Here is a 17,026-nt window from a genome sequence, read left to right on the forward strand (position 1 = left end):
CATAGGCAAGAATGACAATGACATATATAAAGGCATTTTAAAAAATTGAGAATCACTTTTACAAAATTATATATGTACTACATTTATGAATTTTAGCATAAATAATTTCTCAGATTTATAAGGAAAAAAAGTAGAAAAACAAACAAAAAATTGAAAAGACCTGAGAAAACACCCAAACTGATAAGAAAGTCTGTGTATTTCGCAAATGAGAATTCAGATGAAACAGAACATTAGTTATGATCAGTATTTAATTTCAGTCCATTAACATTTAGGTCATGTTATCTTATTGTGGTTTATTGCCACTGCCTTGCTGCTACTGCTGCTGCTGCTGCTAAGTCGCTTTAGTTGTGTCCGACTCTGTGCAACCCCAAAGACGGCAGCCCACCAGGCTCCCCCACCCCTGGGATTCTCCAGGTAAGAACGCTGGAGTGGGTTGCCATTTCCTTCTCCAGGGATCTTTCTGACCCAGGAATCAAACCCGGGTCTCCTGAATTGCAGGCAGATCCTTTACCGATTGAGCTACGAGGGAAGCCCCCCTTATGCTAGATTAATTTAGTGACAAGGTCACTAAATAATTGATGTATACAAGGTCATCCTGTGCTAAATTTGTCCCTGAATCCATGAGCCAATATGCAGAAGCAGAAGCATAATTAATGACATGTTTGTACAACACCAAAACCCAAAGGCAGTGGCCCAGGGATTTAAATCCCAATGTACCTAGTAAAATAAAATGCTATCTGCTAACTGTTCAGCTACCTAAGACCAGCTCATCTCAGGTAGGTTTTGAGGTCCTGATTTAAAGAACATAGGACAAAAACATTCACATTTGGGGGAAAATCAATTTATAAATAAAACATTTTATACTTGTTTACTCAGTTGAATACATTCTGTAATTTAATGTTCAGGAACAATATTTTCTTCTCAGAACTGGCAGATTCTGTACTTGTTAATATCCATAATATAATTATTAAGTTAATTTATTTTGATTCTGGTTTATAGGAAAGATATTACTTCTTTTATAATCAGAGTAGCATATAGGTGAATTTAAAGGGGTCTTGGTGGGTTTGTTCTCTTTTATTTAAAAATATACTGTACAAGTGAATTTAAAAATTAAAATGTGCATATTCATCTTCATGTGAAGCCCCATAGCTACTAAGGTCAAAAGAAAAAATTCCTTACCCACTCACTGTTTTTATGTACGTCAGAGACATGTAATCTGCATGCAAACATATGACAGACACATAGTGCATACATACTAGACAGAGAAACCTATGTATCGCAGGAGCATTTATTGTCCCTAAACCTATTTCCACTTTTACAATATAAAAGTCCATTAAAATCCAAAGAGATTCAATAGTAGGTGTTAGATTCTGTGGTTTTCACTTCATTTTAGCATTTTTTCGTTGTTTAAGAGACTCCTCCTTTGGCAGCAGAAACTCTATAACTAGGTAATAAGTCATGTGGCAAAGCAGTGATGAATTTTTCAAGCAAGGTTTCAATGCTACTTATTTCATGTCTCACTAAATACTAAAGACTAGGATCAATAACAATTATTTTCATTGCTACCAGTGCATGGTATACTAATAGATTGTAAAACTAATAATAAATATTTTAAATTATGTTTTATGTGCAACATGATAATGAAAATAAAATTTTGTATCCAAGGAATTTTTTCAGCATAGTAAATGGCTGTTCATATACTTCCAGCCTGCTGTCTCTAGCATCAGTGTTTTTTTTCACACTGCTTTGGCAATGTAATGAGATGTCAATTCATCTAAATATCCTTCTTGATACAAAGAATACAGTGCTCAGAGAAATTATAGAGCTTATGGCAGTAGTTTAGTTAGGAAGAACATCTAGAACTAGACAAAGTTTCTCAGCTATCTCAGGTCTTTTTTATTATTATCTGGTAGATAGCAATCCCTCTTTAAAGAATGCCCACTGACTTAGTCATTTTCTAAGTGTATGCTCTGTCGCTAAGTTCCGTCTCACTCGTTGCGACCTCGTGAACTGCAGCCCACCAGGTTTCCCTCTCCATGGGATAAGAATCTTGCCTGGAAAATCCCATGGATAGGGAGCCTGGAGGGCTGCAGTCTATGAGAACACAACGAGTCAAACAGAGTTTAGTGACAGAGCACGCATGCAGGCACACACTCAGAAAATGACTTGATCAATGGGCATTCTTTAAAGAGGTATTGCTATCAATCTGATAATAATAAAAATACCTGAGATAGGCAGTTGAGAAACTTCTGTGTAAATCTAGATGTAATTTCTGAGGTATGTTACTGCCTGTGTTGTTGTTGTTGTTCAGTCACAAAGTCATGTCTGACTCTTTGTGACCCCATGGACTGCAGCACTCTAGGCTTCCTTGTCCTTCACTGTCTCTTGGAGTTTGTTCAAATCTATGTTAGTTGAGTTGGTGATGCTATCTAACCATCTCATCTTCTGCTCCTTCTTCTTCTGCATTTAATCTTTCCCAGCATTAGGATATTTTCTAATGAATTGGTTGAATGAATCTAATGAGTTGGTTCTTTGCAACAGGTGGCCAAAGTATTGAAGCTTCAGCTTCAGCATCAGCCGGTCCTTCCAATGAATAAACAGGGCTGATTTCCTTTGGGGATTGACTGGTTGTTGTCATGAACTCTTCAGTTCCTCTGAGCACTACCTTCCTTGTATCAAGAGGGATATTTGGATGAACTGATATCTTATCACATCTTCAAAACAGTGTGCAAAAAACACTGATGTTAGAGACATCAGGCTGAAAATATTAAACAAACAAACAAACAAAAAGACCATTGCAGAAATAAATTGTGTTCTTCCCTGCAGATATTTTGTGAACACCCCAAGGTGGTTCCCTTACGTGTATCATTTTCTTGATCATTTCCTCAAAAGTTTAGACAAGAAGACAGAAGAATGAAAAGAGAAAACTGCTCCTCCTTAACTGAGTTCATATTGTGGGGAATTACAGATAAGCCTGAAGTCAAGATGATCTTATTTATCATGTTTGTTATTGTCTATCTCATTAACCTTTTGGCAAATCTGGGAATGATTATTTTGATTAGGATGGATCCCCAGCTGCACACACCTATGTACTTTTTCCTCAGCCACCTCTCCTTCTGTGACCTCTGCTATTCCACAGCCATTGGCCCCAAGATGCTGGTGGACCTTTTAGCCAAAAAGAGATCAATCTCCTTCTATGGCTGTGCTCTGCAATTTTTGGTCTTCTCTAACTTTATAGATTGTGAGTGTCTCCTGCTGGCAATGATGGCCTATGACCGGTACAAGGCCATCAGCAGCCCCTTGCTCTATGCAGTCAGCATGTCCAGCAGGGTGTGCTCCCTGCTCATGGCGGGGGTTTACCTGTTGAGAATGACAGATACTTTGATACACACGACATTAGCATTCCGCTTATGCTTCTGTGGGTCAAATGTGATTAACCACTTTTTTTGTGACTTACCTCCACTTCTCTCCCTTTCATGCTCTGATACACGGGTCAATGAATTGGCGTTATTCATTTTTTTTGGCTGTGTTGAACTGACCTCCATTTCAGGAGTCCTTGTCTCTTATTGTTATATCATTCTAGCAGTCTTGAAGATCCACTCTGCTGAAGGAAGGTTCAGAGCTTTCTCCACCTGCACCTCCCACCTAACTGCTGTGGCAATTTTCCAGGGAACTGTATTTTTCATGTATTTCAGGCCGAGTTCATCCTACTCTCTAGATGAAGACAAAATGTCCTCGTTGTTTTACACCCTCGTGATTCCCATGTTGAACCCTCTGATTTACAGCCTAAGGAACAAGGATGTGAAACAGGCCCTGCAAAAACTGAAACTTTAAATGTGATTTTAAAGGTTTATATTTCACACACTCTCATAGTCACAAGTACACACATATTGTTGTTTTTGTGTTTATATCACATATTTTTATATCTATATATATATATAGATATCACTTATACTGCATGATGCAAGAGAAACAAAGTTGTCTTTAACAGTTCAAATGAGAATTTGTTGTTATAAAATTTAAGTTTTAGAAATATTTTAGTTCTGAAATATTGCATACTTCGATTCATGCATCAAGAATTTACATATGGTGCTTTCCCTTTGTTGAAAACTTTCCAGGATTTTCTAATTTTGTCAAATTTTGTGGGTTTATTCTTTCATTTGAATAATATTTCAGCTACCTTAAGAATTATTGAATTTCCTGAGAAATCTTTGAGTCTCTTTATGTTCTATGGCATACACTGTACTTTCTATACAAATGAATATAAGCTAATGCTAATAAGAGGCATTAATTGTTTAAATAACTATATAACTTATAAGAAATCTCAAAATCATTATGAAATAAAAAATGAGGATTGTAAATCCAAAACAAAATCTAAAACTACTGTATCTTTTGATAGATATATTCAGTCTTAGATCTAACAATTATTCTACTTGGGAGACAAAATGATAGTGGGCAGAGGATCTGACAATTAGATGGGTCTTGAGAGGGACAAGACTGTGTCTTTTAGAATTCAAGAAGCTTTGTTTACCACATATGGAAGAACCGTAAATGTATTATGCTGACTAAAATAGGCAGACAGATAAAGGTAAATACTGTGTAGTTTCACATATATGTTGACTCTTAAAAGTTCAAACTTATAGAATTAGAGAGTAGAATGGTGGTTTTTTCCAAGGTATCAAAGGTGGGCAAAATGAGTAATAATGGCCAAACTTACTATTATTCAGTGATTAAGTTCTGGGGATCTAATGTATATGATGACTCTAAGTAATAATTCTATGTTATAAACTTGAGATTTGCAAGGACAGTAGATGTTAATGGTCCTCATCATACACAAACTCTAAACGTTAACTCTATGAATTAATGAACTGTTTACTAGCCATACAGTGGTGACCATTTCACAACACATACATGTATCAGATCTTCATTTTGAATACCTTATAGTTCTATTTGTCAATTTTAACTGAATAAAGCTTGGATAAAAGGAAGGAAAGAAGGCTATAAGGACCAATGGATGGAACAGTAGTATGGGTATAAAGTCCAATGGACAGGACATTAGTATCCTGCATCGTCATGCTGTCGTTGTTGTTGTTCAGTCGCTCAGTCGTGTCCGACTCTTTGCAACCCCATGGTCTGTAGCACACTGGGCCTCCCTGTCCCTCACCATCTCCCAGAGTTTGCACAAGTTCACATTCATTGCATCGGTGATGCCATGCAGCCACCTCATCCTCTGATGCCCTCTTTTCCTTCTGCTCTCAATCTTTCTCAGCATCAGGGATTTTTCCAATGAGTGATGTGTTCGCATCAGATGACCAAAATATTGGAACTTCAGCTTCAGCATCAGTCCTTCCAGTGAATATTCAGGGTTGATCTCACTTATGATTGACAGGTTTGGTCTCCTTGCTGTCCAAGGGACCTTCAGGAGTCTTCTCCATCACCACCGTTCCAGGGCTTCAATTCTTTGTCACTCTGCTTTCTTTATGGCCCAGCTCCCACAACCACAGTGACCACTGGGAAGACCATATCCTTGACCATATGGACCTTTGTTAGCAGAGTAATGGCTCTGCTTTTCAACGCACTGTCTGGGCTTGTCAATGCTTTCCTGCCAAGAAGCAATTGTCTCCTGCTATCATGGCTGCAGTCACCCTCCACAGTGATTTGGAGCCCAAGAAGAGGAAATCTGTCACTGCTTCCACACTTTCCCCTTCTATTCGCCATGCAGTAATGGGGCTGGATGCCATCAACTTAGTTTTTTTTGTTGTTTGTTTGTTTGTTTATATTTATCAACTATCAACTTCATCACTTCCTCCATGATAATTTCCTTTCCTTGTTTCCTCTTCTCATGCCTGTTTTAATGTCTCTGTCTTTTTGTGATGAACAGTCATCTACTTAAGTTTTATGTTATTTCATCCTATTTGTGAGAATTCTTTGTTGAAGGACTGAGCATTCCATACTGCTATCCAAAACACTCCATGTTGTCTAGGTCACAAAAGGAAAATAAACAGACACCTAATAAATTAAAACACTGCATACATTTTTGAGTGTTAATTATATGTCAGTAAAAAATTACCAGAGGAATAGTAAAAATATATATGTATATTGTAGTATATACATTATATACACAACAGATTTAGGGGAAGGCTCATCACACCGCGTGGATACTAAAATAATGGCACTATGAAGATGTGCATATTAATTATACTAGGTGGTACAATGGCCAAGAATCTACCTGCCAATGCAAGAGATGCAAGTTCAATTCCTGGGTTGGAAGATCCCTGGAGGAGGAAATGGCAACATACTCCAGTATTCTTACCTGGAAAATTCCGTGGAGAGAGGATTCTGGCAGACTACAGTTCATGGGGTCATAAAATGTAGGACATGACTGAGCACACACACATACAAGAACAAAGAGCTATAAGCTCTTGATATTTGACTATTTCATCTGTTTCTGTTTTTGTTTCTTGAAGTCTAGAGCTAAATCTATTTGTTGAGAAAGTATGGATGTGGTCTTATATTTGAAAAACCTTGCAAGACTGAAAAACATTAATTACCGATTAAAATTATAAAGCTAAAAGCCACTAAAGTTTTAGGTTTTCAAACTGTCCTATAAAATTTCTTTTTGTGAAGATATTCTAGATATAAGTAGTCTAAGAAATGCCTCCATTACTCAGGGAGGCTCTTGTTAGACATTATGGCATATTAGGCAAAGATCTTATGTGGATAAAAACCTACAGAAAATTATTTTTTTAGATAAAAGCTTCAAATGTCTATCTCTAATGTATTTCATCGATTCTTGCTGTTTAGGAACTGCTGCTAATGAGCAGAAATATGACAGAAAAACATTGAAATATATTAAATTCCAAGCAAAATAGACTGTCAATAGATCGCCATGAATAACCAACTTTCATCTATATGATGGAAATTTATTATAGTATATAAAGAATGATTTCATCTAAAATTGACCCATTTTATTAGATCTACTTGTGTGGTATAAAAAAGAAAAAAAAAAGCCCATTAAATAGAAGGCCAACAATGAGATTGACTGACTGATTCTGCCTCTCCCAAAATTCGAATGGTTGTTGCTGCTGCTACTAAGTTGCTTCAGTCATGTCCGACTCTGTGCGACCCCATAGATGGCAGCCCACCAGGCTCCCCCATCCCTGGGATTCTCCAGGCAAGAGTACTGGAGTGGGTTGTCATTGCCTTCTCTTTGCTTGGTTGAATAACCAATTATGGGAAAATTATTTTAGGAATCAATAACTAAAAATTAAAAAAAAATGTAAGAATGTATAACTCTTCTATCTTGAGATTTTACAAAATAAGAAATCTGCACTAAAGACGCTGATGTGTTCTAGCCTGTCTGCTTCAATTGCATCACCTCACTCCCCTTCTTACATCACTTCCTCTCATATATCCAACAATGACTGATAAAACCTGTCATCGTACAACTGCAGTGTTATCAATGACAGTGTGTCGTAGGCTAATTTGTGTTTGTGTATGCAGTCACTCAGTTATGCCCAACTCTTGTGGCACCATGTACCCTGCCAGGCCCATCTGTTCATAGAACTTTCCTGGTAAGAATACTGGAGTGGGTTGCCATTTCCTCCTCCAGGGGATCTTCCCCACCTAGGAGTTGAACCTGTGTCTCTTGTGTCTCCTGCATTGATAGGCATATTCTTTACCACTGTGCACCTGGGAATCCCGTTAGACTAATGGGGTTAAACTACAGCCAAGTTCCTGTAGCTTGATCTCTGCATCTTTGCAACTGAAACGTGTGTGTGTGCTTACTTGCTCAGTCATGTCTGACTCTTTGCAGCCCCATGGAACCTTCCAGGCTCTTCTGTCCATGGAATTCTCTAGGCAAGGATACTGCAGTGAGTTGCCATTTCCTTCTCCAGGACATCTTCCAGACCCAGGGATCAAACCCACATCTCCTATGTCTCCTGAATCGCAGGTAGATTCTTTAAGTGTTGAGCCATAAAAGAAGCCTCTGCCACTGAAATACTTAAGTACAAATATGATGCAACAATGATAGATTTGAGCATATGTCCAATGCAGAAAATAGAGAGATACATGTGGGTCACTGGCTGTATAACTATATTTGTAAAAATAAAGCACTATGTGTTCAGCAATTCAATAAGTGCAAATTTCTGTGTTAAATATAGAGGCAGCAACATTTAACGTCTCTAGATATCTCTCTCTAGAAATGTGCTATGATCCAGGTAGCAGTGTAACTCTAACTTTAAAGCAAAACTTCTTTTCAATGCCTCTGAGCCCCCTGTGTAAAATAAGACTTCAACTAGATTAACTTTAATGTCCTCTCCAGCTGATACACTCTTTGTCTATAAAATATGACTCTGCTGCTGCTGCTGCTACATCGCTGCAGTTGTGTCCGACTCTGTGCGACCCCATGGACTGCAGCCTACCAGGCTTCTCTGTCCATGATGTTTAAATCCATACCTACTATTGAGAAGTACTAGAAATTTGGAAAATGTTAAAAAAAAAAAAAAGAAATCATTTAATTTCAAAGGAAAAAAAATTATACTATTAATCTAGACTGTATTAACCTGAAATAGTGATGACATGAAGCTTTGGGGATACAATGAGTTTCAGGAAGCCACAGACTTTTAATCATGGCTCTTCAGTGTGGCTTGTTATTCAAATTCAGGATCACATAGACTCCTCACAGAAGTGGATATCCAAATTTATTAGCCCTCCAATAAGTAAAACAAATTAAAAATTAACAGTAAATAAACACAGTATTATGATTCATCTAAAGATTGATTATATTCTTTGCAGCCAAAGATGGAGAAGCTCTATACAGTCAGCAAAAACAAGACCAGGAGCTGACTGTGGCTCAGACCATGAACTCCTTATTGCCAAATTCAGACTTAAATTGAAGAAAGTAGGGAAAACCACTAGACCATTCAGGTATGACCTAAATAAAATCCCTTATGATTACACAGTGGAAGTGAGAAATAGATTTAAGGGCCTAGATCTGATAGATAGAGTGCCTGATGAACTATGGAATGAGGTCCGTGACATTGTACAGGAGACAGGGATCAAGACCATCCCCATGGAAAAGAAATGCAAAAAAGCTGAATGGCTGTCTGGGGAGACCTTACAAATAGCTGTGAAAAGAAGAGAAGTGAAAAGCAAAGGAGAAAAGGAAAGATATAAGCATCTGAATGCAGAGTTCCAAAGAATAGCAAGAAGAGATAAGAAAGCCTTCTTCAGTGATCAGTGTGAAGAAATAGAGGAAAACAACAGAATGGGAAAGACTAGGGACCTCTTCAAGAAAATCAGAGATACCAAAGGAACATTTCATGCAAGATGGGCTCGATAAAGGACAGAAATGGTATGGACCTAACAGAAGCAGAAGATATTAAGAAGAGATGGCAAGAATACACAGAAGAACTGTACAAAAAAGATCTTCATGACCCAGATAATCACAATGGTGTGATCACTGGCCTAGAGCCAGACATCCTGGAATGTGAAGTCAAGTGGGCCTTAGAAAGCATCACTACAAATAAAGCTGGTGGAGGTGATAGAATTCCAGTTGAGCTATTTCAAATCCTGGAAGATGATGCTGTGAAAGTGCTGCACTCAATATGCCAGCAAATTTGGAAAACTCAGCAGTGGCCACAGGACAGGAAAAAGTCAGTTTTCATTCCAATCCCAAAGAAAGGCAATGCCAAAGAATGCTCAAACTACCTCACAATTGCACTCATCTCACATGCTAGTAAAGTAATGCTCAAAATTCTCCAAGCCAGGCTTCAGCAATATGCGAACCATGAACTTCCTGATGTTCAAGCTGGTTTTAGAAAAGGAAGAGGAACCAGAGATCAAATTGCCAACAACCACCGGATCATGGAAAAAGCAAGAGAGTTCCAGAAAAACATCTATTTCTGCTTTATTGACTATGCCAAAGGCTTTGACTGTGTGGATCACAATAAACTGTGGAAAATTCTGAAAGAGATGGGAATACCAGACCACCTGATCTGCCTCTTGAGAAACCTATACACAGGTCAGGTCGGGAAGCAATAGTTAGAACTGGACATAAAACAACAAATACGAAAAGGAGTACGTCAAGGCTGTATATTGTCACCCTGTTTATTTAACTTATATGCAGAGTACATCATGAGAAATGCTAGACTGGAAGAAACATAAGCTGGAATCAAGATTGCCGGGAGAAATATCAATAACCTCAGATATGCAGATGACACCACCCTTATGGCAGAAAGTGAAGAGGAACTCAAAAGCCTCTTGATGAAAGTGAAAGTGGAGAGTGAAAAAGTTGGCTTAAAGCTCAACATTCAGAAAATGAAGATCATGGCATCCGGTCCCATCACTTCATGGGAAATAGATGGGGAAACAGTGGCAGACTTTATTTTGGGGAGCTCCCAAATCACTGCAGATGGTGACTGCAGCCATGAAATTAAAAGACGCTTACTCCTTGGAAGGAAAGTTATGACCAACCTAGATAGCATATTCAAAAGCAGAGACATTACTTTGCCAACAAAGGTTCATCTAGTCAAGGCTATGGTTTTTCCTGTGGTCATGTATGGATGTGAGAGTTGGACTGTGAAGATGGCTGAGTGCTGAAGAATTGATGCTTTTGAACTGTGGTGTTGGAGAAGACTGTTGACAGTCCCTTGGACTGCAAGGAGATCCAACCAGTCCATTCTGAAGTAGATCAGCCCTGGGTGTTCTTTGGAAGGAATGATGCTAAAGCTGACACTCCAGTACTTTGGCTACTTCATGCGAAGAGTTGACTCATTGGAAACGACTCTGATGCTGGGAGGGATTGGGGGCAAGAGGAGAAGGGGACGACAGAGGATGAGATGGCTCGATGGCATCACTGACTCGATGGACGTGAGTCTCAGTGAACTCCAGGAGTTGGTAATGGACAGGGAGGCCTGGCGTGCTGCGATTCATGGGGTCGCAAAGAGTCGGACAGGACTGAGCGACTGATCTGATCTGATCTGATCTGAAAGATTTTTCTTCATTGTTCAGTCACTAAGTCATGTCCAATTATCTGTGACCCCATGAAATGCAGTGCCATGTTTCCCTGTCTTTCACAATCTCCCAGAGTTTGCTCAAGCTCATGTCCATTGAGACACTGGTGCCAATCAACCATTTCATCCTCTGTCGCCCCCTTCTCTTGCCCTCATTCTTTCCCACCATCAGAGTATTTGCCAATGAGTCAGCTCTTCACATCAGGTGGTCAAAGTATTGGAGCTTCAGTTTCAGCACCAGTCCTTCCAATGAATATCCAGGGTTGATTTCCTCAGGATTGACTAGTTTGATCAAATTGATCAAACCAATCAATCTAAAAAATTGCAAGATGCAAATATTTGAATTAGACACTCTTGGTGAGGATGTGGAACAACCATGACTTTTTCACATTAACAGTAGAACAAGACTTGTTGTTACACTTCGTAGAACTCTAAGGGGGGTTTAATATAGCTGGACATGTACATGTCATACAACTCGAAAGATGCAATTCTTTGAATGTTACCCAAGAGAAATGAGTGACTATGACAACCAAACGATGTACACAAAATATTCCTCATTGCTTTATTTATAATAATATAGAACTAATCTCTTCTTAAACTCAATTTTATTCAACATATTAAAGACCTAACAAACTTTTCGGTAGTGTTAAATAATGTACATTTTAGAGGCCACAGTTCATAAACTTCATCACAACCCTCAGGTTTTCTCTGAATCATGAAAGCAACCATGAATAGCATGTAAATAAATGGTATGTTCAGTTCCACTGAAAATTTATAGGTCAAGTATGCTGACACCTGCTCTTGTATTAAATAAATTACTATGTGGTAAGTTTATACCTAGGAAAACTACACAACAATGAGGATGAATGAACTGCCTTGAGATACAAAAGTGTAGAGAAATTTCATAAAAATAATATTGAGTGAAAGAAGTCAGAAATGAAGATAAAAAATCTATGATTATACTACTATATAACTCAAAATATTAAAACTAAATTATTGTGGTGGTGGTGGTAGTTTAGTTGCTAAGTCTTGTCTGACTCTTTTACAATCCCATAGATCCACAAGTCAGCTCTATTCATGGGGTTCCTTAGACAAGAATACTGGAGTTTGTTGCCATTTCCTCTTCCCAGGTGATCTTCCTGACCCAGGGATAGAACCCATGTCTCCTGCATTGCAGGCAGATTCTTTACCACTGAGCCATCAGGGAATCACAAAGTACTATATTGGACATCAATTTGTGATAGATGTGGGATGACAGTTTCTGAGACACTAGACATGTTTTATCTTTGGTGTTCTAGGATTAGCATCTTTTCATTATTGAAAATTTTCTTGTAGTATACTTTTATAGAAGAATGTTTTCTTTATGTGTATCATACTCTAAAAATAAAATTTCCATAAAAAAGTATGCTCACTGCAGGTTGTTAAATTTTAATTTTTTTTATCTAACAGTTTCTTGTGCAAATAAGTGTTGATATATTTGTGAAAATGATGCAGTGCATTGTGTCATAGATTATCTCAGTGCATAATTAATCTTTATGCTACTAGAGCGTTGCTCTGTTTGTAGAACAACACAGTCTGTATCCGTTCACAGGTTCTCCTAGTCTTTCTCCCACCAACAGTGGGACATGATGAACTTTGGTACCTGATCATGCAGTGAACTCTGCATCTCAATACTCCAAGTTTGAGGAACATACAACTGTGTCCTGAAAAAATAACCTTCTGGGTAGACATTTGCCTACACACAATTTTACTGTCACCAGGGGCACTAGAGAAATCCTAAGTATAGATTGTTTTTTTCTCACTTGTTTGTACCAGAGGAATATATTTTCTCCTTGAGACATGTTTTCCAATTATTTAAGGTCTCCATTTTTAATGAGACATAGATCTCTTTGGGAAATACGTTAGTTTATCCAACTTACAATTGCAATGTAGCTACCCAAACTCAGTTTTAAGTGGCTAGGTGGGAACAGATTGAAGGCACAATAGTCTACATGGTTTTAAGGAGCTGTTAGAAAGCTAAAGTCAGGTTCTGGGGGAATAAAATGCAACTCAAGGGATTTTTGAATCCCAGAAGATCAGAAAGTATCTGAGGGAAAATTAATTTGGATAAAAATAGAATTAGGTAATCAAGGACAATTCTACATACAGCAAATATGTGCCAGAGAGGTTAATAATGACACTGAAATTCTTTTGTGACATAAATGCATCAGTTTCTTGATTTTAACCAGTGGGAAATTATTAGCAATTACCTATGTGGTTTGAGCTTTTTCTCAACAATATCCCCACAGTAATACATTAGATATTTGAGTATCGGGTTGATCACACCAAGAATGGCAATACATTAAAAATGAATCAACAATTGTCCCTATGAATCTTTTTCCCAAATTAAAAATGTACTAATGATATGAAATTTAGCTTGATGAGTTTCTTAGGTTTACAGGAAAAAAAAAACACACACACACAAAAAGGCAGGAAACAAACAAATAGAAATGTAGTCCAAACAAATAAAAATATGATCTTTGTTTCTGTTAAATACCAAATGAAAATTCAGATAAAACAGAAAATTAGACATGATCAGTATTTTTAATTTACCTTATTGTCATGTCCCTAACAAATAAAGATGCTGAGCAAAATGTTATACATGACCTTGCTCTTTATATATCTTCTTGGTGAGATAATCTATCCAATCCTTTGTATAAATTTTATTAATTTTATTTTTATTATTTATGAGAGATTTTCATAAAGTTTGGATACAAGTTCTTTGTCAGATATATAGACACATGATTTTCAAACATTTTCCTCACTTTCCAATATTATTATTATTGTTCAGTTGCCAAGTCATGTTGGACTCTTTGTGACCCCATGAGCTGTAGCACGCCAGGCTCTCCTATCCTCCAGTATCTCTTTGAGTTTGCTTAAACTCATGTCCAATGAGTCAGTGATGCCATCCAACAATCTCATACACTGTAACCCCCTTCTCCTCCTGCTCTCAATCTTTCCCAGCATCAAGGTCTTTTCCAGTGAGTTGGCTCTTCATAGCAGATGGCCAAAATATTGGAGCATCAGCATCAGTCTTTGCAGTGAATATTCAGGGTTGATTTCTTTCAGGATTGACTGATTTGGTCCCTTTGCTGTTGAAGGGACTCTCAAGAGTCTTCTCGAGCACCACAATTTGAAAGCATCTATGCTTCAGCCCTCAGCCTTCTTTATGGTCCTACTCTCACAACCTTACATGACTACTGGGAAAACCATAGCTTTAGCTGTTTGGGTCTTTGTCAGCAAAGTGATATCTCTGCTTTTTAATACACTTTCTAGGTTTGTCATAGCTTTCCTTCCAAGGAGCAAGCATCTTTTAATTTCAATGTCCATAGTGATTTGGGAACCCAAGAAAATAAAATCTATCACTGCTTCCACTTTTTCCCCATCTATTTGCCATGAAGTGATGGGACTGGATGCCATAATCTTTGTTTTTTGAATGTTGAGTTTTAAGACATGTTTTCACTCTCTTCTTTTACCTTCATCAAGAGACTCTTTAGTTCCTCTTCATTTCTGCCATTAGAGTGGTATCATCTGCATATCTGAGGTTGCTGATATTTCTTAAGGCAATCTTGATTCAGCTTAGGCTTCATCCTATCTGGAAATTTGTACTCTGCATATACAAACTAAATAAACATGGTGACAATATACAACCTTGATGTAAGTCTGATCCTGACTGTTGTTTCTTGACTGCATACAGGTTTATCAGGAGGCAGGTAGTGTGGTATGGTATTTGCATCTCTTAAAGAATTTTCCACAGTTCGTTGTGATCCACACAGTCAAAGGCTTTTGCACAGTCAATGAAGCAGAAGTAAATATTTTTTTCTGGAATAACTGATGTTGGCAATTTGATCTCTGGTTCCACTGCCCTTTGTAAAGCCTGCCTGTACACCTGGAAGTTCTTAGTTCATGTCTGTTGAAGCCTAGCTTGAAGGATTTTGAGCATTTCCTTGCAAGCATGTGTAATGAACACAATCGCATGGTGGACAGGGAGGCCTAGTGTGCTGTGATTCATGGGGTCGCAAAGAGTCGGACACGACTGAGCGACTGATCTGATCTGATCTGAGAATTCTTTGCCATTGCCCTTCTTTCAGATTGGAATAAAATCTGACCTTTTCCAGTCTTGTGAGTTTCCCAATTTTGCTGGCATATTGAATGCAGCACTTTCACAACATCTTTTTAAGATTTGAAATAATTCAGCAAGAATTCCATCACCTCCACTAGCTTTGTTAATAGTACTGTTTTCCAAGGCCCACTTGGCTTCACACTCTAGGATATCTGGCTCTAAGTTTGTGTCCACACCATCATGGTTATCCAGGTCATTAAGACCTTTTTTGTACAATTGAGCTATATCTGTAGAAAAATTTTCAAAGCAGGTATACTGCTATTTTTTAGATTGTTTTCCCATGTGGCTCAGTGGTAAAGAATCTGCCAGCCAATGCAGGAGATGCAGGAGACACAGGTTCCATCCTTGGTTTTGGGAAGATAGACTGGAGGAGTATCAGTATTCTTGCTGGGAAAATCCCATGGACAGAGGATCCTAGCTGATTATGGTCCAGGAGGTTGCAGAGTTGGAGATGATTGAGCAACTCTAAGCACAGCACACTATTTTCTACCCTTATAGTCATAAATACTTAATGGCAAATATTTAGAAAATACTACTTTTTCAAATCCTTGTGCCATTAAGTTTAGAAAATACAAAATAATCATTGCTGTAATTTATGAGGTCTTAAATTTAGCAGAGATTCTTACAAGAACAAAGTAACATAACTCAGAAAAAAAGTGCATAGTTTAGAGAATGTGAGGGAGACATAAAATCAATGAAATATCCTTTGGTATGTGGTTGGAAGATAGGAGTAAGATAAAGTTTGGTGATGGAGGCTGCCTTGAAAGGTAGCATTGACAAGAATAACATAGCATCATTATCCATGACAGATAGAAACAACCCAACATTTATCCAACTGAACAATGGGTCAATAAGTGTGTAATATCCATAAAAGGAAATATTATTGTGCCCTTCAATGAAACAGAATCCTGATTCTGACACATGGATGAGCCTTGATAATATTTCACTGAAGAAAAGAAGCTTGAGAGAAGAAAAAAATACAACACATATTGCATAATTCTGTTTATATGCAAGACTAAGAACAAGAAACTGCTCAGAGTCAGAATATGGATAAGTGGTTGCCAGGGCTGGGGTCAGCAGGGACAGGGAATGAGAGCTAATAGGTGTGGGCTTCTTACTGAACTGATGAAAATGTTCTGGAGGTAGATAGTAGTGGTGACTGAAAAGCCTTGAAAACACAATAAAACTAAAAAAAATAAAATAAAATAACCTATATACATTAAAAGGGTGAATTTTATGGTATATGTGATATGAGTATTATATTTTAATATAAAAGAAAATACAATAGGAATGCAGTAATACTCCTAAATGAGGTATGAAAGAGAATTTTTTTTAAAAACCCAATGAATAATGTGAAGAAGTTAGAAGTGATGGAGGACACATGTATACCTGTGGCGGATTCATTTTGATATTTGGCAAAACTAATACAATTATGTAAAGTTTAAAAATAAAATAAAATTAAAAAAAAAAAGAAGAAGTGATGGAGGGAGGGACCTTTTTTGAGTTTCCTTAAGGTTTCCTGTTTCACTAGAGAAGGAGGAAATGGTTTCAGAGTAACTGTTAAGCAGTCCTAAAATTTGCAGTTTTCTTCCTAACACAGAGCAATTTGGTAACAATAGTGAAGCACAAAAACTCAGCTGGTGCTAAGTTGTTTTGAATTCTCAAGGGAATATAGAGAAACAGAAATATAATTAATGAAGTGTTTATATAACATCAAAGCCTAAGGGCAGTAGCACTGGGATTTAAGTCCCATCGTACCTGGTAAAATAAGAGGCCATCTGCCTGTTGTTCTTCCCTGGTGGCTCAGATGGTAAAGCGCCTGCTTGCAGTACAAGAGACCTAGGTT

General features: G+C 37.7%; 1 protein-coding gene across 1 annotated transcript; it reads left to right on the forward strand.

Annotated features, from left to right (window-relative positions):
• The first annotated feature begins 2,913 nt into the window (after positions 1–2,913).
• LOC102396235 (olfactory receptor 5W2-like) lies at positions 2,914–3,834 on the forward strand. The gene has a single exon (XM_025266455.2). The coding sequence runs from the start codon at positions 2,914–2,916 to the stop codon at positions 3,832–3,834; it is 921 nt and encodes a 306-aa protein (XP_025122240.2).
• The last annotated feature ends 13,192 nt before the right edge of the window (positions 3,835–17,026 follow it).

This window comes from Bubalus bubalis, chromosome 16 (assembly GCF_019923935.1).
Source record: "Bubalus bubalis isolate 160015118507 breed Murrah chromosome 16, NDDB_SH_1, whole genome shotgun sequence".
NCBI classification, from domain to species: domain Eukaryota; kingdom Metazoa; phylum Chordata; class Mammalia; order Artiodactyla; family Bovidae; genus Bubalus; species Bubalus bubalis.

Excerpts from the sequence above, each read along its gene's own strand:
- LOC102396235 (XM_025266455.2), top strand. The coding sequence starts at position 2,914 with ATGAAAAGAGAAAACTGCTCCTCCTTAACTGAGTTCATATTGTGGGGA.